Genomic DNA, 26292 nt, shown 5'->3' with positions numbered 1-26292 from the left:
GAGAGATAGTACCATTATCATTAAACATAAGGAAGTTTGGGTATTACTGATTATTACCTGTTTTTTTATGGACCATCCAATTCACTGGTTAAATAACTTCACCTGTTGCCTCCTATGCATTATATGCAGGCATTCTTTATCTATTTCATTACTAATCAGCATCACTGGATACTGTGGTGTCTCCTGACAGTGGTTATACCACCCATAAGATGAGTGAAATCAGCTCACTGTCACGGGCTACAGGTTAACCTTAAAACACCCTGCATTCCTTGAGATTATATGCAGCCAAAGGTTTCTTCCTTTAAGGGATGATTCCCTTATCATTTTATGAAGCCACACCCTAACATTTATTGAAACTCAGCAGGGAAAGAACAAAGAAAGAAGATGAAAATGAGAGAGAAAAGTAATAGAGGGAGGAAGGAAGGAAATATTAAATTACTAAGGAAGAAAAAGCCAACCAAACCTGGAAGGAAGATACTAGACAGATATCCAGAGGCCCAAGCTTTGTGTGCAGAGTCCAGATTTACTGTGTGAGACTTACTAGTTGTTTATATGCAGTATCTCAGCCCCTGATCCACTTTTGTTTCTGTACTCTCATCTGTGATGCAAAGGCTGGGTCTCTGCAAATCTCATGTCAGAAGACCTTTGGCCAGCTGGCCTCTGTTAGGTTTTGTCAGTAGGGGGCACTAGAGGGAGACTGAAGGTGGGAATCAGAGCTAATGGTCTACCTGGTTGCTGCTGCTCGTGCAGCAGCATCTCAGCAGTGGGACCTGACTCCAGCTCTCAGCTTCTATTAGCATATGGAGAACTAGCCTCATTGTGCTCCCTCACAAATATGGCCAGCAACTAGGCAGTGACCTCTCCTTGGAAGTCTGAGCACTGACTCTTTAGAGCCTCTTTTCTGAGTTCTTAGTTCTGGAGATCTGTCCTAGGACACAGTAGCTGCTTCCTAAAATTATTACCCCAGTGTTTCATTTTTCTAGCCCTCCAATTCCTGTGTAACAAATTTCCTATATTAAATCCTTTCTGTTGAAATACTTTGTTTTTCTCACTAGGCCCTTTCTTCTCATGGACTCCCCTCTGACAGCAACAGCTGAGAAATTCTGCAACATTAGCCAACAACCTCATGGCAGTCTACATGAAAGGCTAATTTTTTGATTAAGGGAATCCAAAAATGCTGAAACAATTGTGACACAGCCAAGATGACCATCTTCTACCTCTCTGAAATATGAAGCCATAAGTTGGGTTTGGAATATTTTCATGGTTGGCCATCTTAAAAAAATGACAATTTAATAAACTTTTAACTCATTAAGGACCAGAGACGTATGTCTTTTATTATCTGAACATCATCGACCAGAGACATTTCAATATTCACTTACATAACAAATCGCCAGCCACAGGTGTTAATTTCTGCAAAAATCCCCCAGTCAGTAATGTGTTAACATGAAAATATGAAATTACTGGATATAGTATTTAATAGCACATTGTGAAAGTATAGTTAAGTACTTGAGTTATTGTCAGGAATGAGAGGAGAAACTAAGAGAAAATTAAATTATTGGAGGTTCCTTCCTATCAAGTTTTACAAGGAAGGATGTGTTGAAAAATTGAACATAAATGGAAACAAGTGAAATTCCACAGGTGAAGGTCTTACCATTATCCTGTCGCTGTCAATAATGGTGGTCAATCTGTTTGTGACGGTTAGCACAGTGCACTGAACAAATTTCTCATGGACTATTTTTGTATTAACTCATCAGTTCTGGAATCAGAAAAGTTGATTTAGTTCAGTATAGACAGGAAAAGTGGACTTAAGACTTTAAAATATCATGATATATTATAATGTTTTTAAAATCAATATTTCAAGACATAATCTTTTTCCTAAAAAAACTAAGTATAAAAAGTCTTAGAAATTTACTATTTTTCATAAAACAATGGAAAATAGTCTTCCCTCAAAATTGCTTGAAACTATCAGGAGCTGGATTTAGGAATCTAGCTCTCATAGGATGCCTAGTAACAACATTAACACCATATAACATGCTTTGGTTTCTTCTTTTGTTTTCTGGAATTAATGTTAACAAGAGACATCTTTCGGGCAAAGAGAACACTTAGAAACATTTCTCGGCATCACTAAATGTTTTCCATTTACAACACTTAAATTTTGGATACCAGGTTTCATGGACCTCAGCTCCATACCTTGGGTCCACATTTGATGTGGCTTTGTCAATAATCAATATCTGACTTTTCCTGAGAATAGTCCTAGCAAGACACACCAGTTGTCTCTGTCCAGCACTGAAGTTCGATCCTGATTCTGCTAATTCAGTATCCATTTTGCCAGGAACACTTTTGATGGCTTCTTTAAATTATACCTGTGGATACAGAAAGAACATTTTTCCTGAACAAACTGCTACTGAAGCAGACAGTCCTCTTAGACATTAGAGCTTTGAAGTCCTCATGACTTCTTACGTATCTTACATGTACAGCCACGTGATGGGGAGAGCTGTTTCCAATTAGCATTCACTGAGAAAGATGTAGAGTCAAGTCAGGACAGGAAAATATCAGTGTCCCCCTTCCCTGCCACATGACACCTACCAGAAACCCCACCTAAGGATTAGTTAAGGAAGTTTCTCAAAAAATGAAGCTATTTCTCCCAGTGTGGTTTAAATGGAAAAGTTAAAAGGATTTTATGGTTGAGTCAAGTTTACCAAAGTACATTTTGCATATGGGTTGGTACATTAAAGGGAAACTTAAAAAAAAAAAAAATATATATATATATATATATATATATTACAGGAAGTATGGTTCTTTTAGATATAATCTTCTCAGCACTTTACAATTTTGGAAGGTCTAAAAGTTTAAAAAAATACGAATTCAAACAATGGCAAACTGCACCTCATACATTAGTAATCCTGGAGCCTATTCTGGTAATGGTTCTTTCCCAAGTTTAATCTCATAAATACTGGACCAGTTAAGTGCATTTTCTTCAATGTCAAAAATGTCTTGCAGTGAATGAAAATCCATGAAAAACAGGATACAACATAACATCTTATTTCCCCCAGACTATGGGTATAGATGGTGTTTATATTAATGTATCTTCATAAAACTGTAATCATAAGATAAAAAAGAAAAGCAAGCTTTCAACTTCCGAGGTTAATCTGAAAGTACATTGGGTGGTAGGGATCAATTCAACGAATATTTATTTTGGAGAAGTACTACAGAACAAGAACCAAACTCAGGCTATATTTGAAGTTAAAGAACAAAGAGTAAATACATTTCAAATTAAGACACCAACAGATTGCTGAGTGATGGCCAATGATCAGGGACACAATTATAGTGTCAAATAACAAAACACCGAGGGTGAGTGGGCAATATTTTCGTGGTATCCTAAATGCTGGAGCACTTCTATGAATGTGATCCCAAACTGTGCTCCTGATGAAGTCCAATCCCAAGAAAGGGGAATTCAGAGTTAGGATTAAATATGGTATTCGTATTTAGTGACTGCATGAAAAGTACAAAAATCTAAAGGGTAAGATTTGTATTGTGGTGCAAGTGGGTTGGTGTTTCTTAAAACTGACATCCTGACTTTGAAGAAATAATTTTACACTTGCCCCTTACTGGGATGGCATCTCATCACTAATCTGGTTTTTTACTTTCATTCCAGTTGTCCATATTTGCCTCATGAGGAATAAGGGTTGTGAGAAGCAGTGTTTTTCAGAAAATACTGTTTTCTGAGATTCTGTCTTCATTTATGAATCAGGGATGGTTATGAGAATAATAAGAATATGAAGGCTTTCTATAGTATAATCATATATTCAAGTTATTGGGTTGGCCAAAAAGTTCATTCGGTTAACGAATACATCATTCAATAAAGGTCTTGGTGAACATGAAAAATGTCTTTTATTTTTACTTAAAACTGAACTAACTTTTTGGCCAACCCAGTATAATTTAGTATTAGAATGGAAAAAAACACAATAGAGGCAGTAGACAGTAATAACTAGGAGTTACAACTGGAGAATCTGAAAACAGATAATAGTGTGATATTACTATTAAATTTCTTGATTTAGAAAACTGTTATGTGAGAGAATGTCCTTGTTCTTGCAAGGTGTATATTTATGTATTTAAAGGTGAATTGCAACTTTTAATAAACATTTCTACAACTTACAAGCAGTTCAGCAAAATGTATGGAAGAGAGGAAGCAAATGTGGAAAAATATTAACAGCTGGTGAATCAAGGTGAAGGTGCATATGTGTTCATCATACTACTCCTTCCATGTTCTTGTGGTCTGAAAATTTTAAAACAAAAAAATTGGAGCCTTGCAGCCAGACAGCCTGGGCATAAGTCCTACCTGGCTCTGCCGATTGGGCAACTTCCTGAAGTTTATCTTAGCTTCCTAAACTCTAAATAAGACTGTAGTATAATAAAGGTGTTTACCTCCTAACATTGTCAGAGTATAAAATGAGTCATTATGTGTAGAATTTACAACAGTGATGGATACAAAGAGATCAACAGATATTGCCCATTATTAATAATGCTGTCAGCTAGCCCCTCTTCCTATTCTGCTTTATTTTTCTCCTTCGCAAGTATCAGCACTGAGACTTTGTTACATATGCATTGGCTTGTTTTCCATCTTCTCCAGGAGAATTTAAGTTCCAAAAGGGTAGAGACTTTGTTTCTTTTAATGACTGTGATAACCCCAGAATCTGAAACAATGGCTGTCTAGAAAGCTCTCAGTAGATATTTGTTGGCTGTATGAATGAAGCCACAAGTTCATCTCTTCTTGTGACATGTCTGTTCCTATAAATCAGAAAATAAATCCATATAAATAGATAATTTATATATAACACTATTTTCTTATTAAATATAAGTATAAAAGGAATATATTATTAAACAATTAACTGGCTCCAAGATATCATAACATCATACTTTAAACTGTGGAAAGAACTTAAAAAAGTTATAATTTAAGGAAAATGGAGCATACAATACTATTAAAAACTATACAACTCAGTATAGAATACTTCAGATCTTTTTTGAGCTTCGGAAAATAATAAACTATAGCAAAACTGAAAGATAACAAACTGAACTTATGGGGGCTTCCCTCGTGGTGCAGTGGTTAAGAATCCGCCTGCCAATGCAGGGGACACGGGTTCAAGCCCTGGTCCGGGAAGATCCCACATGCCATGGAACAACTAAGCCTGTGCGCCACAACTACTGAGCCCGTGCCCTAGAACCCGTGAGCCACAACTACTGAGCCCACGTGCCACAACTACTGAAGCCCATGCGCCCAGAGCCCATGCTTCCCAACAAGAGAAGCCACCGCAATGAGAAACCCATGCACCACAATGAAGAGTGGCTCCCGCTCACCGCAACTAGAGAAAGCCCGGGCGCAGCAACGAAGACCCAATGCAGCCAAAAATAAAATAAATAAAATGTTAAAAATAAATATATAAATAAACTGAACTTATAGGGCACCTTATTTCTATCGTCATAAACATTTTCAAAGTAATCTGCGTGTACTGTATCTACCAACCAGGTGCCAACACCCCTCATAGGAAGTTAACACAGATGTCAGATGGTTTCCACATTTTATGGAACCTTCTTTTCAAAAAGAAAGGCTGGTGTGGGCTGGAAAGAGAGAGTGCAATGCAGTCAACAGATGGGGAAGAGATTTTAGGAGAGCAGAGCCAGCAGTAAATGAAGTAAAAGGAGAGCCTGCTCACCTAAATACAAGGTCCAGAGAAATGGAAATGTGACCTGTCGCCAAAGCCAGGACTGAATCACGTGGTTCCTGATGCACAGGCTGCAGATTTCTGTATCTTGGTTTTCAGTATGATGAGACATACTTGAGTCCTAACAGAGGATCAACGTGTCAACATAGAACATAACTGGGTGATTTCTTCAGTTTTGACATGACATAGCACTCTCAATTGTAAATCCCAGTATCTAAGCTGTTTTGTTTTTGTTTTTTAATAGAAGCAACACATCGATGATTCATTTCCAGAGTTTTATCTACTGTGATCTTTTAACCTTTGATAAAGTGCTTCATCTTCTTCACTCACTACTTACGCTATATTTGTAGAGCTGCCCTTGCTTTTTAGGTGCCCTAATTGGCACCAATTTCTGATGAACTTTCTTCAGTTTACAGTCAGCTGGCTATTCTTCAGTATAAGAAAAACATATTTCAGCATATTTTGAAAAGTAACCAAGATGAGACGGGCACCATTATTAGGACTGTCTCCCTTCTGAATGTCCATCTCCACCAAGGGAGAAGGAGGAGACAGAACTAAGAGGACCTAAAAAAATTTTTTTTAAGCATCTTTTTCTTTTAATTGAAGTTCTTAAAGAGGAAAACATAGTGGTGCCCTCTCACTTGCAGGCCAACTCTATGAGTTTGGGTTCACATGTCTAGTTTGGCATCATTTATTAACCAATGACTGGAGTTTTTAGTTCACTTAAAAACTGACCTCATTAAAAAAAAAAAAATTGACCTCATTGCTTTAGTGCAACGTCTTAGAGTGAGAAATCATCCCATCATTCTGTTTCTCTGGGAATTATTTCTTTATGACATATTTGTATGTTTTTCAATAAAAGATGTGGTAGGTTTTATTTTAAAAAGTCATAAAGAAACAAGTCCTAGACAAAATGATGGGATGATTTCTCACTCTAAGACATATCAGTAAAGTAATAAGGTCAATTCCGGAAGCAATACATAGAAACCACACACTTCACTTTGTGAAATAAACTCATGTTTCTCTCTTTTTACAGTAAGTTCCAAATGTAGTTTAAATAAAGGTAGATCTCAGTGTTGTCTACCACTTCCACCACCTCATCATTTTTAGAATTGAGAGGCTACTAAATTTTATCTAAAGTTTGGCTCCTACAGATGAATTAAGTATAAGTTAGGGCCAAGTTCTAAGATAGTTTTTTACAGGATTTGTCTCCCAATTAACATTTCCTCTCTGTCCAAAATTCTAGAGTAATTTTACTACCTGAGACTCTGTTAAGAGAGATCTCGAGCTTGGAAACAAATAGGAAAATAATTTACCAGTACTTCCAGTTTTTTTTTTTTTTTTAAGATGTCACAGTTTCACCATTAAATCTGTTTTGTGAGTTCAAGAGCAGTGGATCATCCTTCTTTCTTTATATTTAATGGTTAACTGCTCTCCCCACCTCTTCTCTTCTAGAATTTCACTGTAGAAAGACTCGTAAGCTTAAATGAAATCAGAGGTCCACTGCTTCTCAAGTAGGAGAAGGTGAAGCAATCAGCCTGATTTAGGAAAATAAAGTCCCCACAGTTGCTGGAAAGAGGGGTGGTTTGTAAAGACTCAGTGCCGACATGCCTTCAGAAACCAGAATTCCCTGCAGGAAATTGTCAGGCCTCAAAATCTGCTTGCCCACAGTCAAAGCTCATCTATATATAACAGATTTCGGAGCTTCCCTGGAAGGGTGACACTAAATGACAAACACACCAATTCAAAACAACAGTGTGAACAGTCATTTGGATATGTGTAAAAAAAAATTTTTTTTAAAGAAATAAGCCACACTTCTCTGAAATGAGATCAATCAAACATTTAGTACCTATTTATTAAGTGCTTACTTTTTTAAAAGAATAAGACTGAACTAGGTCCTATGAGAAATTAGAAGTCTGTTATGGTTTAGAAGTCTAGATACAGTTTCTGCCATTAGTAGAATCAATTTGCAAAACTAGGACCAATACACAAAATAATTTGTATCAAAATATACAAACCAACAGCAACTTAACAAGTCAAAATCCTTTTCACGCAAGGGTGAGGAAATTCAAAGAAGTGGGCCAAAGGGAAACATGACACAAATAACAGAAAATCCTCTAGAAATGAACCGATCCATATAAAAACTGAGCAAAAGCTCCAGGGTTCTCTTACCTGCATTCATGCTGCGGCATTAAAAGGACATGATCGCCAATAAATAACTATCATCACATTCCAATTATATAATTTACCTTTATAGACACTCTCTTATGAAACTTCATGGCATTTTGTTGGTATGATCTCATTTATCTTTCAGTTAATAATGAAAAACTACTATTGTCTCCACTTAGTTGATATTCCCTAAGACCAGAGGAATAAAATGAACATTGCAAAGTAATTAAGGTAACTCATTCACTAGGTCACTTAGTAGAATTTGAACTCATAATTATAACTTCTAGTTTAGTGTTCTACTAAGGACAAGATAATGTACCTAGTTGCTTTGGGTTCTAGGGAAAAGCTAAAATGAAAGCATAAGGCATTATCTTGTTGGTTTTCATCACCATTAATATACATGTTTTAATTTACACACGTACCCATGTCATCAGTGTTCTCCTTGGAGCTAAATAAAGTCAGTTAAACCAATAAGCTCCCCTTAATTACCTGTGCTGCTATAAATGTACACATACTGATGCTAACAAGTTAATTACATTCAATAAATTACCTCTTCTAAGGCATTCTACAGTTCCTTATCCGTATGCTCATTAAAGGGATCCAGATTTTTCCTCATTGTTCCAGTGAATAAAACTGGTTCCTAAATACCCCAAAATAGTGAATATTACCTTAAACTCTTTTCATCATGTTTGAATGCTTACAGAACAATTAAAATACAAAACAAACCACCAAAATTCCCTATAATCATTAATAAGGTTGCAAATGCTTTTTTACAAAATAGTATCTCCAAATTAATTTTCCACTGTACAAAGTATGCTCCAAATATCTTCTGGATGATTGAACACTAACAAGAAAGTGTGGAAATGTGTCATCTTAAGAAGAAGTTGGGGCTTCCCTGGTGGCGCAGTGGTTGAGTCCACCTGCCGATGCAGGGGACATGGGTTCGTGCCCCGGTCCAGGAAGATCCCACATGCCGCGGAGCAGCTAGGCCCGTGAGCCGTGGCCGCTGAGCCTGTGCTCCACAACGGGAGAGGCCACAACAGCGAGAGGCCCACATACTGCAAAAAAAAAAAAAAAAGAAATTGAAGAAGAGAAAGGAAGATTTGATTTTTTTAAAAATACTTTCCTGGTAATATCTGCTCAGAAAAAAAATGAGGATATACTAATTTGAGTAACTTTACATCAAGAGAGCTAGATAAATTGATTGTCAATTGTCAAAATTGATTGTCAAGCTAGATAAATTGATTGTCAATCTTGAGTAACTTTACATCAAGAGAGCTAGATAAATTGATTGTGATACTGGGAAATACCAACAGCATGATTAGTTGAGGTTTGTGCCTCAAAGCAAAATTGTTAAATTTTTGCACATTGGCACTGAAGAATGAACTAGGATATTTTCTCCATTGGTACAACAGCCTTCTGGGATGGGGAATCTCTCCATATGTGTGAAAGGAACATCTCCATATGTTCAAAGAGAATGTCAGGTATGGGAGCCCGTGGCACCTCTGTTCATGAAGAGACTGCTTCTGATTCTGCATCAGCTGATCCCCCTGTTATCCCACCTGTGCATCAAGATTACAGGCCTCACAGAACATCATTACTAACTGCAAGGGGAGGATAACCTGAAACCCACTGTGACATGAGCCATAATAAAATTATTTTAATTTAAAAAGCTTTTCCTATTCATCTGCTTTGAGAGGAACCACAAGGAAATTACTCTGGAAATATATGCCTTTCTGGGTTTCAAGAGAGAATCTTGTACATAAGCTTATATGTTTTCTTCTGGAAGGCTCTAGTAAGCCAGGGCACAAGAATATGAGCAGCAGAGAAGAGCCCGGTTGGCTCCTTTCAGTGAAAGGGATAGAACAATGTGAGGCACACATGTGGGAACAAGAGGAGATCTGAGTCTTCCACAAGTGCCCGGGAACTGCTCGGAATCACCAGCCTCACATCCTGCCTGGTCTTGGGGCTGGACTATTCCTCCTCACTTCACAAAAGCCTGAGAAGAAAGATGAAGAAGGCAGACATTTCTTTTCTCTGCCCATGAAGAATGACACTCAGAGAACCTCCTGTACCTACTTTCCCTATTGTCTTCGTTTTAAGTCTGGTGAGAGAAATGGATGCAGAAGACACATGGGTGCCACCAAAAAAGATGTATCCCTAAGCAAAACCCAAAATTAAAAAGACATTATAAAGGGAGCTTTATCGGCACAAAGTTGATTAAGTGGACAGTATGCCTCCAAAGCACTGAAAATCACTGGTCGTATGACATTTCAAATGATGATTGAAATGAACTGAAAAATCCCTGGAGCCAAATTTAAGGCCTCCCTTACAACTCTCAAATTTAGGATCAAAGATTAAGCAACCATGTAAGCAAAGGTAAGAATTCCTTGTCAGGGGAATAACCATCATTTTACTTAGACTTTTATAAAAATTTTTTACTCCCTGTAATTATTATTACCTCTAGGATTCTAATATGCAGGCGACTTCTCTTCCTTTAGCTGTTTCCATGAGGTTTACACAAATGACGTGGCCAGTCGAGGGGAGGCTGGTCCCCAGTATTCCTCCCTCTCCTCTGACTCTCCTCCACCTTCCCCCCAATGCTCTAAACCATGGGCAGGATTCTACTCTGGGGCCCAAATGAGGGCCTCTTCAAAGCCTGGTGTTTGAGGAGATAAAGGGCCTGAAAGAGGCCAGGTTAATGAACCAGCTTTGAGCCCAACTGGGAGAAGTGAGACAGGGTCTCTTTGCTTATAATAACGACAAGAACGTTTCTCTGCCCATCACATTTTTTCCTTCAGGCCCCTGTCGTAGAACAAATTTACATTCTGTAAGAGGTCTAAGGTTTGAAGTGTCCACCTGGTTTTCAATGTACACTCTATAGAGGCATTACCTGAGCTAATCCACAAAAAAAAACCTCTTTGTTTTTAAAAGATAGACCTTCTTGAGCAACGAATGGGCTCACAGTATCAGCACGTTTGGGAAGGGTGGTTTTTGTTGCTCAAGAGAACAGGGATACCCACTTAAAGTTCAATCACCTATTTCATAATCAAAGCCTCTCTCTATTGTCACCTCCCTCACCTTCTCTTTAGGAAACTCCTCAAAGGGGATGAAGCTCCCCAACGACTGGGGGATGAAAGTGGCATTCTTTGCAGAAAGAGGAGTCCCTCATTTCTGAGACCCTGACCAATGCCTGCAGCTGCTTCATTCTGAGCTTTAATCAGAGCCCTCAGACACTCTTTAGGCCTTAAGGATGTTCTGCTAATTATCATCAAACCACTTCGGATTGTCATAAAAAGAAAAAATAAGTTTAAGGATTTCCCACTGCAGTAAGGGTCCCCACTTAAGTCTACACTGTCAGTCTAAAAGGACATATTGGGCAACTTCACGTGTTTATTTAGCAGTATTTGATGGAAGAACACGGTTTAGTAAATAAGAATATTTCTCTTTGTTATGATATGCCAAATATGTATTTCAAAATCAGTAAAATTTCAATAAAAAACTGAATGAAAATAATGATATTTTAGACAGGAATCAGACAGGAAAAGAAAATTAAAGGTATCTGAATTGGAAGAGAAATGGTAAAGATGTCATTATATATAGAAGACGTGATACTATATATAGAAAACCCTAAAGACTCCACACAAAAACTACTAGAACTGATAAATGAATTCAGCAAGGTAGCAGGATCCAAGATTAACATACAGAAATTGGTTGCATTTCTTTACACTGACAGTGAAATATCAGAAAAGGAATGTAAAAAAAAAATCGCTTTTAAAATCATATATAAAAAATTAAAATACTTAGGAATAAACCTGATGAAGGAGGTGAAAGACTTCTTTTGTGTGTGTGTGGTACGCGGGCCTCTCACTGCCGTGGCCTCTCCCATTGCGTAGCACAGGCTCCGAACGTGCAGACCCAGCAGCCATGGCTTACGGGCCCAGCCGCTCCGCAGCATGTGGGATCCTCCCAGACCAGGGCACGAACCCGCGTCCCCCGCATCGGCAGGGGACCCTCAACCACTGCGCCACCAGGGAATCCCCGAGGTGAAAGACTTTTATGCTGACAACTAGAAAACATTAATAAAGGAAACTGAAGGTGATTCAAGGAAATGGAAAGCTATCCCAAGCTCTTAGATTGGAAGATTTAATATTGTTAAAATGACTATACTACCCAAAGCAATCCACAGATTTAAGGCAATTGTTACCAAATTACCCGGGACATTTTTAACAGAACTAGAACCAATACTCCTAAAATTTATATGGAACCATAGAAGACCTAGAATTGCCAAAGCAATTCTGAGGAAAAAGAACAAAGCAGGAGGCATAACCCTCCCAGACTTCAGACAATACTACAAAGCTACAGTAATCAAAATGGCATGGTATTGGCATAAAAACAGACTATGGATAAACGGAACAGAATAGAGAGCCCAGAAATAAACCTGCACACCTACAACTGATCTTTGATGAAGGAGGCAAAACTATACAATGGAGAAAAGACAGTCTCTTTAGCAAGTGGTGTTGGGAAAGTTGGACAGTGCATGTAAATCAGTGAAGTTAGAACACACCCTCACACCATACACAAAAGTAAACTCAAAATGGCTTAAAGACTTAATCATAAGACATGACACCATAAAGCTCCTAGAAGAGAAGACAGGCAAAACATTCTCTGACACAAATCATACCAATGTTTTTTTTAGGTTAGTCTCCCAAGGCAATAAAAATAAGAGCAAAAATAAACAAATAGGACTAATCAAAGTTACAAGCTTTTGTACACCAAAGAAAACCATAAAACAAAAAGGCAACCTATGTACTGGGAGAAAATATTTGCAAATGATGAGACTGACAAGGGCTTAATTTTCAAAATATACAAACAGCTCATACTACTCAACAACAAAAAACCAAACAACCCAATTGTAAACTGGGCAGAAGACCTAAGTAGACATTTTTCCAAAGAGGACATACAGATGACCAACAGGCACATGAAAAGATGCTCAACATCACTAATTATTAGAGAAATGCAAAGCAAAACTACAAAGAGGTACCACCCCACACCAGTCAGAATGGCCATCATTGAAAAGCTTACAAATAACAAATGCTGAAGAGGGTGTGGAGAAAAGGGAACACTCCTACACTGTTGGTAGGAATGTAAGTTGGTGCAGCCACTGTGGAAAACAGTATGGAGGTTCCAATTCCACTTCTGGGCATATATCCAGACAAAACTATTATTGAAAAAGATACACGCACCCCCTACGTTCATAGAAGCACTATTCACAATAGCCAAAACATGCAAACAACCTAAATGTTCATTGACAGATGAATGGATAAAGATGTGGTGCATAAAATGTAAAATAGATAGCTAGTGGGAAGCAGCTGCATAGCACAGAGATCAGCTCGGTGCTTTGTGACCACCTAGGGGGTGGGAGGGAGACTCAAGAGGGAGGAGATATGGGGATATATGTATACATAAATCTGATTCACTTTGTTATACAGAAGAAACTAACACAACATTGTAAAGCAATTATACTCCAATAAAGATGTTAAAAATAAATTTCTGAAAAAAACAAGATGTGGTACATATATACAATGGAATACTACTCAGTCATAAAAAAGAATGAAATAATGCCATTTGCAGCAACATGGATGGACCTAGAGATTATCATACTAAGTGAAGTTAGAAAGAGAAAGACAAATACCACATGATAATCACTTTTATGTGGAATCTAAAATATGACACAAATGAACAGAAACAGACTCAGAGATACAGAGAACAGACTTGCAGTTGCCAAGGGGGAGGTGGGATGGGGGATGGATGGACTGGGAGCTTGGGGTTAGCAGATGCAAACTATTATATAGAGAATGGATAAACAACAAGGTGCGACTGTATACCACAGGGAACTATATTCAATATCCTGTGATAAACCATAATGGAAAAGAATATAAAAAAGAATGTGTGTGTGTGTGTGTGTGACTGAATCACTTTGCTGTACAGCAGAAATTAACACAATTTTGTAAATCAACTATACTTCAATTTTTTAAAAAAGAATGATTTATTATAACATCAACTGATTGAAGCTACACTTTTCTTTAAAGCCAGCAGGCAGTTTTTGAAAAATGTCCGTTTAAATATGTCAATGTGTTTTATGCATCGTGTTCATTTTGGTTTCTACTCATTCTGCCTTCATCACTTGCCAAATAAGAGACCATTATATTATCTTCAAAAGGTAATAAAAGTGCTCACAGTAGACACATACTGCAAGAGCAGAAAAGGGCAAATTAATGATCATTTCTGATAGATACGATTATTTAAATTACCCACCTCTAAGCAATGAAGTTAATAAATTAATCTTATAAATAAGTGCAGGCAAAACACTTCAGTGTAGCAATTTATGGTAGGACACACAAACCTCATGTAAATATACACTAAATTTACTGGCCCATGTATATTTTTTTCTGAAGGTACACAATTAAACCTCACTTAATAAGAGTTAGCCGGCACAGCAGAGTCAGGAAAACAAATGCTCTTATTCAATGTAATATTTTAAATGGAGCACTAGCTTCACAACTGTCTGCATCATGGTTGAAAGTTTACACTTCTCTAATTTAATCCTTTGTGCCATATTCGTAATTTTTTCCTTTGTTACTAACATAACACAAGTTCATATTAGGCGTGTGACCCAAAAATGGCCACTCTAAATTAGAGCATTTAATGTAGTAAATTGATCATCCCTCAACACAACTGCAAGACCGAAAACTGTAGTCTTACTGGGTCTTTTGCATACTCTGCTGGAAGAAGACAAGACCCTCATTATCTTAAAAAGAAACCCTACCCACTAACCTTCTAAGCTTAAAACAACTTGGGATCAAGGCAAAAGCAGTACAAGTGGTTACAAATTAAGCAGATAATACACAACAGTTTGCCCTGTTTCAGTGCCAAACTGGGAAACTGCCCTCTATTAAAATCTATCATCAAAAGCAGCTACTGCTGCTGTTTCCTAAGAGGTGTGTTCTCATTTCTAATTGGAGGACCTTATTGAAGGGTCAACTAGTGTACCTGTTTCACGAATAAGGGAATCATCTGAAATCACTTTAAATCTTGGTTTCCCTCTTGCTCTCCTTTTTTAAGTCCTGTAGCCTCTGAATGAACTGATCATCATCCACACTCAGAAGAAAAGAAGATCCTTTGCCAACAAAGGAAAGAGAATTTAAGTCCCATTAAGTCCTCTTCCAGGGGCTCCAGGGAGCAGTTCCAAGGGATTTAATGAAGACTTCAGTGTCAGAGACAAAGGGCCGACTGCATTAGGCTAGAATCCAGTTGTATTTCTTTACTAGTAACAGCACATCTGCCTCTTCTCTCTTTCAGTTTTGTTCGCAACAAGAAAAAAAGGGAAAGAAAACCAGGTAACCAGGGAGAAGTCTTAAAGAGACAGCTGTGGTTCACCTTCTTTAACCCACTGAAGAAAACTCAGGGAATGTAAATACCAAAAGAGCAGAGTGGGCTATTTAAAAAAATACTTAGCTTTTGCTTTGATTTGAAATAAAACCTATTAAATACAAAATATCGATCTGTTTCATCACGATAACGATGATGGCTGCTGATCTGTGCCAACCCTTGGGCTGCGATCATAAATACTGCATTTGCACGGAAGCCCTCTTCCACTGAAAACATTTTCTTTGTGCCAAGAGGACAAGGGCCTCTAGGTGTAGAGATCATCCAAAGAGGTTCTGAAATCCATTCTTCCAGATCCTTTCAGATAAGCAAGCTACTCCCCGAATATCATCTCACCTTGGTGTTCTTTCTGGGGAACATACTTCATTACTTCAGACGGCGAGCACGAATGCTGCATACATTTCATCTACCTGTTTTGTTTGAGGAAATTACCTGTGAAGTGCTTCCATTTTTTGCTTATTCCTGAAATTTTGAACACGGTTTGCGGAGTTCATTCTTACAAATACAGTACTTGTTTTTGAAAGTTCCCCTCAGGACTCCAAGACTGACTGTCACCACTCCCCTGCCTCTGGTTCCTATGCAGGTCTTTGCTGCTATCACATCTCCCCCAATTCCGACATGCTCATGGGGGGGGGGGCGGTCAGCAGTGACGGCGATAAGCCTGGGAGAGAGAACATCCTGGAAGCTCGCTGCTACTCCCAGGATCACAGGGAGCCAGGGAAGATGATGGAGGCCTGGCCCACCTAAGCGGGGCGACTCAAAGAAACAGCACTGGGCTCCCCTCTGCAGTTTGCTCGCAGTTTCGTAGGTTCCCTAAATCAGGGTGTTGAGACACATGCAACACTGCTTCCTACTCATTTTAGAAGAAGAGGGATGTAAGTTTTCTGCACTTAGATAAGTAACTTCAAGTAACCAAACAACCAGACTTTCTCCACCTCCACAGCCAGCTAGACATTGTAAAGAGAAAGCGCTCTTGGCTCTTTCGGGTAAGATTTTGAGTATCTTCTCCTGACACTTATTAGACCATGACATATAAGTGAGTAACACATTTCTAAACCGATACTCTCCAAATGAGGGACATAGCATTAGGAGTAGTGTCTTCCCCCTTTGCTCTATACTTACTCACTTTTGTTATGCTTTGGAGAATCATTTTGAATGGGGTGGTAGGAAAAATGGGGAAAACATCTGATGAGAACATCATTAAGTTCGACAAACATTTATTGAAAAGAAATAAATTTGGAGTCAGTTTTAAATTCTGATTCTACTGCTATTTGACTCAGGGTAAGTTACTAATCTCCTCAAGACTCAGTTCCCTAACTGGAAAACAGGGCTAACCCTGTGGGGCTGCTATGAGAATCTGGAACAACAGTGAAGCTCCTGGTGTGATGCTAACAATGACCGGGAGCCCAGCCCAACAGGGGAACAGTGAGGGGTGGTGTTTGTCAACCTGCAGGCACATCCAATGGATCATGATGTCCATTTTGTACGTCATGACCATCATTTTGTCTTTTATATGAACTAGAACAGAACTGATATAATAGAAAATATCAGAGTACAGAGCAAGAGTAATATTGTGAAATTTTTGTTCCTCTCTGTGTGTGCGCACGTGCACACACACTGGAAATCACGATATGAAGCAGTTCTATTGTGTCAGCGCTCAACAGTGTGTTGAAGTCATTAGCAGAGTGGTTAGCTTCTCAGGTTATGGAGTCAGTAATCTCCATAAATTAAATTTGAATCCTGTTTGTATATTTTAGAAATTAATCCTTTGTGGGTTGCATCATTTGCAAATATTTCTTCCCATTCCGTAGGCTGTCTTTTCATTTTGTTCATGGTTTCCCTTGCTGTGCAAAAGCCTGTAAGTTTAGTTAGGTCCCATTTGTTTATTTTTGTTCTTGTTTCCATTACTCTAAGAGATCCAAGAAAATATTGCTGCAAATTATGTCAAAGAGTGTTCTGCCTGTGTTTTCCTCTAGGTGTTTAATAGTGTAATTCATTTTGAGTTTATCTTTGTATATGGTGTTGAGAATGTTCTAATTTCATTCTTTTATGTGTAGCTGTCCAGGTTTCCCAGTACCACTTACTGAAGAGCCTGTCTTTTCTCCATTGTATATTCTTGCCTCCTTTGTCTTAGATTAACTGACCATAAGTGTGTGGTTTTATTTCTGGGCTTTCTGTTCTGTTCCATTGATCTATGGGGCTGATTTTTGTGCCAGTACCATACTGTTTTCATTACTGTAGCTTTTTAGTGTAGCCTCAAGTCAGGGAGTGTGATTCCTCCAGCTTCTTACTTCTTTCTCAAGGTTGTTTTGACTATTCAGGGTCTTTTCTGTTTCCATACAAATTAAAAAAATTTTTGTTCTAGTTCTGTGAAAAATGTCATTGGTAATTTTATAGGGATTGCATTGAATCTGTAGATTGCTCTGGTAGTATGGTCATTTTAACAATATTGATTCTTCCAATCCAAGAACACAGTACACATTTCCATCTGTGTTGTCTTCCATTTTTTCATCAGAATCTTAAAAGTTTTTGGAGTACCAGTCTTTTGCCTCCTTAAGTAGGTTTATTCCTAGGTTTTCTTTTTTTGTTGTTGTTGATGCAGTGGTAAATGGGATTGTTTCCGTAATTTCTCTTTCTGATATTTTGTTGTTAGTGTATAGAAATGCAACAGATTTCTGTATATACAACTTATAGAGCTCAATATCAAAAAACCAAACAACCCAATCAAAGAATAGGCATAAGATCTAAACAGACATTTCTCCAAAGACATACAGATGGCCAACAGGCACATGAAAAGATGCTCAATGTCACTAATTATTAGAGAAATGCAAATCAAGATTACAATGAGGTATCACCTCACACCAGTCAAAATGGCCATCATTAAAAAATCTACAAAAAATAAATGGTGGAGATGATGTGGAGAAAGGGAGGCCCTCCTACACCATTGGTGGGAATGTAAATTGGTGCAGCTATTATGGAAAACAGTATGGAGGTTCCCTAAAAAACTGAAAAAAGAGTTAACATATGATCCAGAAATTCCATTCCTGGTGATATATCTGGAAAAGATGAAAACCCTAATTCAAAAAGATACATGCACCCCAGTGTCCACAGCAGTACTACTTACAATAGCGAAGACATAGAAATAATACACACACACACACACACACACACACACACACACAGGAATATTACTCAGCCATAAAAAAGAATGAAATAATGCCATTTGCAGCAACACAGATGGAGCTAGAGATTGTCATACTAAGTGAAGTAAGTCAGACAGAGAAAGACAAATATCACATATCCCTTATATGTGGAATCTAAAAAAATGATAGAAATAAACTTAATTACAAAACAGAAATAGACTTACAGACACAGAAAACAAACTAATTGTTACCAAAGGGAAAATTGACGGGGAGGGATAAATTAGGAATTTGGGATTAACAAATATACACTACTATATATAAAATAGATAAACAAGGTCCTGCTTTGTAGCAAATGGAACTATATTCAATATCTTGCAATAACCTGTATTACAAAAGAATCTGAAAAATTTACGTATATATAACTTTTATATATATAAAATCACTTTGCTATACAACTGAAACACTGTAAATCAGCTATACTTCAATTTAAAAAAACCAAACACACACACACACAATTTGAATCCTGGCTCTGCTGCTGACTTGGTAAGTGGGGTAAACTCACAATGCCTTGGTTTTTAAATCTGTCAGATAAGGATGACGAGAGAATTGTGAGAATTAGGAAAAGAGGCTAAAATGTGTTAAGGATTCTGCGATTGTCAGGACTTACTATTAATACTTGTGTGACCTGTCAGGGCCTGCAACAAGCACTAGAGCAACAGAAATGAGAGACACAGGCCCTCTCTTCAAGGAGAGGAAGAATATAGTCGAGAATGTGGGGAGGGATGAGAAAAAATGCCGGAGGTCTTGGTGGGGAACTGGAAAGTACAGGTGGGTACAGGGTGGTAGTCAGGAAAGAACCTGGTGGGAGGGGAGCCAGAAATCAAAAGAATACAAAAAAGTGATATTCTCTCTTCTTGTTCTTGGTAGAAAATATTAGATACATTTCTCTGTTAATGCTTTTCCCCAAAACTCCTACTGTGGTTTTTTTTTTTGCTTTACTCTTTGAATTTATATAAACAATTTGGTTTTGTTTTTTAGAAATGATAATTTTGTATATTAAAAAACATAGGTTTATGTTTAGACTCTAGCATGTGTGAGTTATTTGAAGAATACAACTTTTCATAGTGTTACCCATATTTGAATTTCCATATGGGCTGCAATCCTGATGGAAACAATTTGGTTTCTATTATAAGCAATAAATATAAAGAAAATCACCAAGGACACATGAACAGAAATTAAAGAGCAAAGTCAGTCCAAAATGTGTTACTCTTTTTATATAAATAGAAATAATCCCTAAAAGTTTAGTGCCCTGATCCTTAAGAACAATGATAGTTCCTATCGCCTGAGTGTTCCCAAGAACCAGGCATGGGCCACAAATGTTTTCACACCCACTTACGTCTTCACAGCACATCTGTGTGGCAGCAGTTCCCAGACCCGGTTTAAGAATGAGGAGGACTATGAAGCTTGGAAGCCGAGTGACCTCATCAAGGTCACACACTCGTATGAGGCAGAACAGGAATAAAGATGTGGGTCATACTGACACTCAGTCTACGCTCTTAAATATTCTATCCCTGGCTGCCTCCTGAATGATTTCCTGGGACCTTTACACATTGCACAGTGTCTGCAGATTCTCTCCCTCTAATCAACCAACGCTGCGCCCTGGAGACAAACACATGAAAAGTGGAAAATAAAGGTTCTGTGTTTACAGTGGTTGGTGATCATTATCTACATGGATACAAAGCTTAGCACTGTTTTATAAACACACTCTCTGGAGTGTGTACACAGAGCATGCTCAAAAGTAGGGTGGAAACTGATGGAATAGAACCAAACCCTGGTGATGTCAAGGTATATTTAGTCTTTGCTCAGATGTGCTTCCAAACATTTTCGGCAGAGCCAAGAATCATCCAAGCTTTCTTTATTTATAGAGTTCTTTACGTACACAAACATACAACCTTTTCTTTTTTTTTTTTTTTTACGGTACGCGGGCCTCTCACTGTTGTGGCCTCTCCCGTTGCGGAGCACAGGCTCCGAACGCGCAGGCTCAGAGGCCACGGCTCGCGGGCCCAGCCGCTCCGCGGCATGTGGGATCTTCCTGGACCGGGGCACGAACCCACGTCCCCTGCATCGGCAGGCGGACTCTCAACCACTGCGCCACCAGGGAAGCCCCAGCCTTTTCTTATTAAGAAACGTTAAAGATAATGCAGGCCACGCTTCCAGATCCTTTCATCCGAGAATATGAAAGGACTTTAGAGAGATGCCCGTTATTTCTGCTAAATAGTCTCATTTGGCCATTTCAGAAATGGGTACAATCAAAACTTAAAACTTGGGAATCTAAACTCATTTATTTTCTACTGTCATCACCAAGTCACGAATCTTAATAGCCAGAGGGAATCTTTAAATACAGGGATTATATGTACTGAAAAGTTCTTCCCAGTTTTCCTGAAAGGGATCTCTTAAAACTTTTCTTTTTAATTGTGGTAAAATACACATAAAATTTACCACTTTAACCATTTTTGAGTGTACAGTTCAGTGGTATTGAATACATTCACATTGTTGTACAGCCCTCACCACCATCCAGCCACAGAACTCCTTTCATCTTGCAAAAGTGAAACTCGGTACCCATTAAACAACTCCCCACTTCTCCATCCTGGCAGCCACCATTCTACTTCTTGTCTCCATGAACTGACTATTCTAGGTACCTCATATTAGTAGCATCATACCGTATTTGTCCTTTGCGACTGGCTTACTTCACTTGGCATAATGTTCTCAAGGTTCATCTGTGTTGTAGCATGTGTCTGAATTTCCTTCTTTTATAAGGCTGAATAATACTGCATTGTATATATATGTACCACATTTTGTTTATCCATTCATCTGCTGATGCACCCTTGGGTGCCTCCACCTTTTTGCAATTGAGAATAATGCTGCTATGAACATGCTTGTACAGAGAGCTCTTCAAGACCCTGTTTCAATTCTTTTGGGTTTATAACCTTATGCAGAATTACTGGATCATATAGTAATTAGATTTTTAACTTTTTTGAGGAAACTCCATTTGTTTTCCACCGTGGCTGCACCATTTTACACTCCTACCAGCAATGCACGAGGATTGTAATTTCTCCACATCCTAGTCAACACTTGTTATTTTCTTTCTTTCTTTTTTTTTTTTGATAGTAGACATCTTAAGGGGTGTGAAGTGGCATCTCGTTGTGGTCTGGAAGGAATATCTTGATTTCAAAAATACTTACAGTAATTCCAGGTATTTTAGAGGCCAGGGGTAGGTAGCAACTGCTGTACTCAGTCATAAGACACAAGTCCACGTTCTCCTTCCTTTAGGTGCCATGTTCTATATGCTTCCTAATCAACAGGCATTACAGAGCTCATTGTACGCACATTCCAGGATGAACACTTGCCTGGATCTTTTTGTGTCGACTCCTCTTTGTGTTTCTCATCTCAAGAGGGTGTTTTTCTGAGCTTCCCTTGATGGCCAGATAATTGTAGAGAATTTAAAAGAAAACCCTCAAAATTAAAAAAACAAAATCAGCAAGGCTGTCAAAGCAGGGCAGGATGGCAGATGAAGGCATAGTAAGGAGGATAGTAATTGCTCAATAAAATTCACTGAATTATGTTGGGTGGGTGAGCCATAAGGAATGGCAGGAGCTTCTACTGTGCATATAATCCAATCTCTAAGACAATACCTGAAAGTCATACGTCTTTAAGAAGCAGAACAAAAGAGAACAGAATCAGAGCCCAGGAAGAGAAGGTCAATTCAACGCTCCACCATCACAGCAACTGTGTATGGGGTCTACGGGAAGCACTCCACATGCACTGACTTACGTAGTCCTCACAGCAGCTCGAAGAGTTGGTCCTGTCAGCTGCCTTGTAAGGGGGAGAAGACTGAGGTGCACAGAGATGGGATTCCGTGTCCTGTGCTCTTCCTCGTCATTCTGTACTGCCTGCCTGGTTAATCATTTATTAAGGGTTGAATTCTAAAAGGTTCCCCAGAGCATCAATACACCCTGTAATCCTCAAAGCTCCACAGTTTCACAAAGCCTTCCAGGCAGATAATCACCTTTGAAATGGTAGCTTTATTTCCTACAGCAAAATTCCATCTTTAAGACACTTAAAATTCGTGTTTTTCTATAGGAACCTCTCCAGTGCTACACTAATCATTTATCATTTTGTTCTCAGTATTCTGTGGTTATCAGTGGATAAAACTGTGGCACCTGAGGAAGTGTGAGTCCAGAAATTTGTCTGGGTCAGTTATTAAATCACATGCACACAAAACAAATGAAAGAACAAACAAACCCTGGTATCTGAGGAAAGTATCTGCTGAAAACACCTGCTGCTAAAAATATGCTCTATTGGGGGAAAACGGATCAACACTTTCATGCAATTTGAAAATACTAATCAACTTAAAAGCAGCTAAACTTAGGTGCCTTATAAAAAGAACATGTGAGAATGTTCTGATGTGCATACCTGAGGTACACCTGACATTTTCTTCTTTAAATGGTGAAATCCAATTATGGCTGTCAAGATCCCGTAGACGGAAATTTCACCTTCAGGTTCTGACAGTCTAAAAAGGGCAGCGATGAGGGAACTTTTTCCAGCTCCTGTTCTTCCCACAATGCCAACCTGTAAAGAGATCCATCGGGATTAAGAATTCACAATATGCAACAAACCTAGGGGAAACCCTGGCTGTTGAAGACGAATTTTTAACGTTCTATATAAAGAGTAGTCTGTAAGTTTCTCAACCATGGCACTGTTGACATTACGGGCTAGATAATTCACTGTTGGGGGGTCAGGGGCCTGTCCTGTGTATTACTGTAGGATGTTTAGCAGTAGCCAGGGACTCTACCCACTAGATACCAGAAGCACCTCCCACATTTTGGCAACCAAAAATATCAGATATTGACAAATGTCCCCTGGTTGAGACCCCCTGGTCCCAAAAAGAGTTAAAAATAACAGAATCAATCTACTGGCAGTGAAAAGCTAGCAGTCTCTGGCATGGACATATATACACTACCAAACGTAAAACAGCTAGTGGGAAGCAGCCGCATAGCACAGGGAGATCAGCTCGGTGCTTTGTGACCACCTAAAGGGGTGGGATAGGGAGGGTGGGAGGGAGGGAGATGCAAGAGATATGGGGACAGGGTCTTCCCTGGTGGCGCAGTGGTTGAGAGTCCGCCTGCCAATGCAGGGGACGCGGGTTCGTGGAAGCTCCCACATGCCACGGAGCGGCTGGGCCCGTGAGCCATGGCCGCTGAGCCTGCGCATCCGGAGCCTGTGCTCCACACAACAGTAAGAGGCCCGCGCACCGCAAAAAAACAAACAGAAAAAACAAAACGAGATATGGGGACATATGTATATGTATAGCTGATTCACTTCGTTATAAAGCAAAAACTGACACACCACTGTAAAGCAATTATACTCTAATAACGATGTTAAAAAATATATATATATATATATAAAACTTAAAAAAAAAAAAAAAAGCTAGCAGTCTCCTAAGTCAGCAGTCCACACCCTTTTTGGCACCAGGGACTGGTTTCGTGGAAGACAATTTCTCCACGGACAGGCGGGGCTGGAGGTGTGGGGATGGTTCAGGCGGTAGTCCGAGTGAGCGAGGGAGCGATGGGGAGCGGCAGATGAAGCTTCACTTGCTCGCCCGCTGCTCACCTCCTGCTGTGCGGCCCAGCTCCCAACAGGCTGCGACTGGTACCAGTCTGCGGCCTGGGGGTTGGGGACCCCACCCTAAGTGGCCCATAAGAAGTTCACTTTTAAATTAGCTTTATTCCTACTCTCTAGGCATTTTGACCTTGAGAATCATGTGGGTAATTTTACAGAGATGTCAACAAGTCAAGTAAGAATTGTTACACATAAACAAGTACTCATTTTCTCAGGGATCTACTATTTAAGAGGAATTATTCTTTGGTAGAGAAACTAAATCACTTCCTGATGTTAAATATCGTAATTATACCCTATCTTGAAAGGAAACATCTTAAAATTATAAAATGCAGGTCTCAGTGTCGTAAAAGACAGTATCCAGCAGACAAAATACACATAATGAGATCAACAACAACACAAACAACATTTGCTACTTATATGGGACCTTTCATCTGAGCAGTTCAAAAGTCATTTTATAAACAACTTAATACTTACAATTGCTCCTTGGAAAGACACATGCAAGTTTCAGTCTAGTTATTAAAGCCAAAGTAGAGAGAAATTAAGTGCATTAAGAAGAAGATTACGGAATCAATATAATGCAGGTAAAATGCTGGTCGGGAATAAAACTATACTGTAAAAACTGGCTTTTAACTGTGTGCATCCAAACATGTACTATACAGAAACTGGCCTTTTTTATCAATAAGCTTGCCCAACTGCGTGGTGGGAGCTTCCCAAGAGATGATTTCATTTCTATTCAGAAATTTGGAATTGATGTGGGGTGTAAGACATGTTTTCAATCATTTGTAAATTTATTCAGCAAATTTTTAAAACTCACGGCTTTAAACAGAGAAGAAATAAGTCTTTCTGAGCATGTCATCAGAATGCTGGGAACTTTTCATATTTTCTCATTTGAATGCCTCCAAAGTTTCGAATCTTTGTAAAATCAATCGTAGCATTTCAAAAAAGAACTTATCTCAATAGAGATTAAATGTAAGAAAAGTGAGTTTAGCTAGTTTTATTATTTTGTAGCCATTTTATACCTTATGTTAAACCCTACTATATGTAATATAGATGGGCCATTCTCGGCATATAGGCAGGTCCTAGTGCATGTATATAGATATGACTCATGTGTTCTGGGTACAGGCAGACCTTGAACATATGGTGGATTTGGTTCCAGACGACCACAAAAATGTGAATATCTCCAAATAAAGCAAGTCATAAGAATTTTTTTGTTTCTCTGTACATATAAAAGTTATGCTTACACTATACTGTAGCCTACTAAGTGTACAATAGCATTATATCTGAAAAACAATGTACATACCTTAATTTTCAAATACTTTATTGCTAAAAAAACGTGCTAACCATCATCTGAGACTTCACTGGGTTGTAGTAACATTAAAGAATGCTGACCACAGATCACCATAACAGATACAATAATATTGAAAAGATCTGGAATACTGCAAGAATTACCAAAATGTGACACAGAGACAGGGAGTGAACAAAGGCTGTAAGAAAAGTGGGGCCAATGGACTTGCTTGATGCAGGGTTGCCACAAATGTTCAATTTGTAAAAAATGCATGATCTGTGAAGCACAATAAAAGCAGGTATGCCTGTATTTCTGGGTGTTCTCAGATGTAAACCAACGCACATCAGGACACAGGCGAGAACTGTGTCTGTGAGAATGTGCATATGTTCCCATACTATCAGCTCTACTGAAACTGATCCATCTGCGCAAACTGGAACATCTGTAGACTCCTGGTAAATGGCAGAGATGTGCAGGGGCACCGAGGGCTGCTCACACCGTGAGTACCTAAGAAAAAGGCAACTCAAAGAAGATCTGCTCTGGCTATTCCTACCATTCAGTTATCAAAATTCACTCTGGAAGTCTTTCCCAGGACACCAATGGGTTTTTCCAATTGCCCGTGGAGAGTGTCACCAGTATCAGTAAGTTTACATTCCTAACACCAAAAACACTTGGAGACAGTCTTATTTCAGTGCTTTGTGACATACCCATTCTATTTTCTCAAACAGGCCAGGGTTGGCCTCTGACTAACACACCAACTTGTTAGACATTTGCCCCTGGATCTCTCTTCATACGTCAAACTCAACATGATCAACACCCAATGCCCCACACAAAACAGCTGCTTCCTCTG

The 26292-nt window shown here is 38.8% G+C and overlaps 1 protein-coding gene across 1 annotated transcript in view; it reads right to left on the bottom strand.

Moving 5' to 3' along the window:
* The window catches only part of LOC132413627 (ATP-binding cassette sub-family C member 4-like), a 166363-nt gene that overhangs the window by 33635 nt on the left and 106436 nt on the right, over positions 1 to 26292 (bottom strand). Inside the window, exons 18-21 of the mRNA XM_059995698.1 lie at positions 22955 to 23110; positions 5712 to 5841; positions 2191 to 2363; positions 1652 to 1756 (exon numbers count right to left, since the gene is read on the bottom strand). Coding sequence (XP_059851681.1) covers positions 23008 to 23110 — 103 coding nt within the window. The 3' untranslated portion in view covers positions 1652 to 1756; positions 2191 to 2363; positions 5712 to 5841; positions 22955 to 23007. The remainder of the gene's footprint in view (positions 1 to 1651; positions 1757 to 2190; positions 2364 to 5711; positions 5842 to 22954; positions 23111 to 26292) is intronic.

The sequence above is a fragment of the Delphinus delphis genome, chromosome 18 (assembly GCF_949987515.2).
Source record: "Delphinus delphis chromosome 18, mDelDel1.2, whole genome shotgun sequence".
Classification (NCBI taxonomy): domain Eukaryota; kingdom Metazoa; phylum Chordata; class Mammalia; order Artiodactyla; family Delphinidae; genus Delphinus; species Delphinus delphis.
This window is presented reverse-complemented; position numbering and strand designations above follow the sequence as displayed.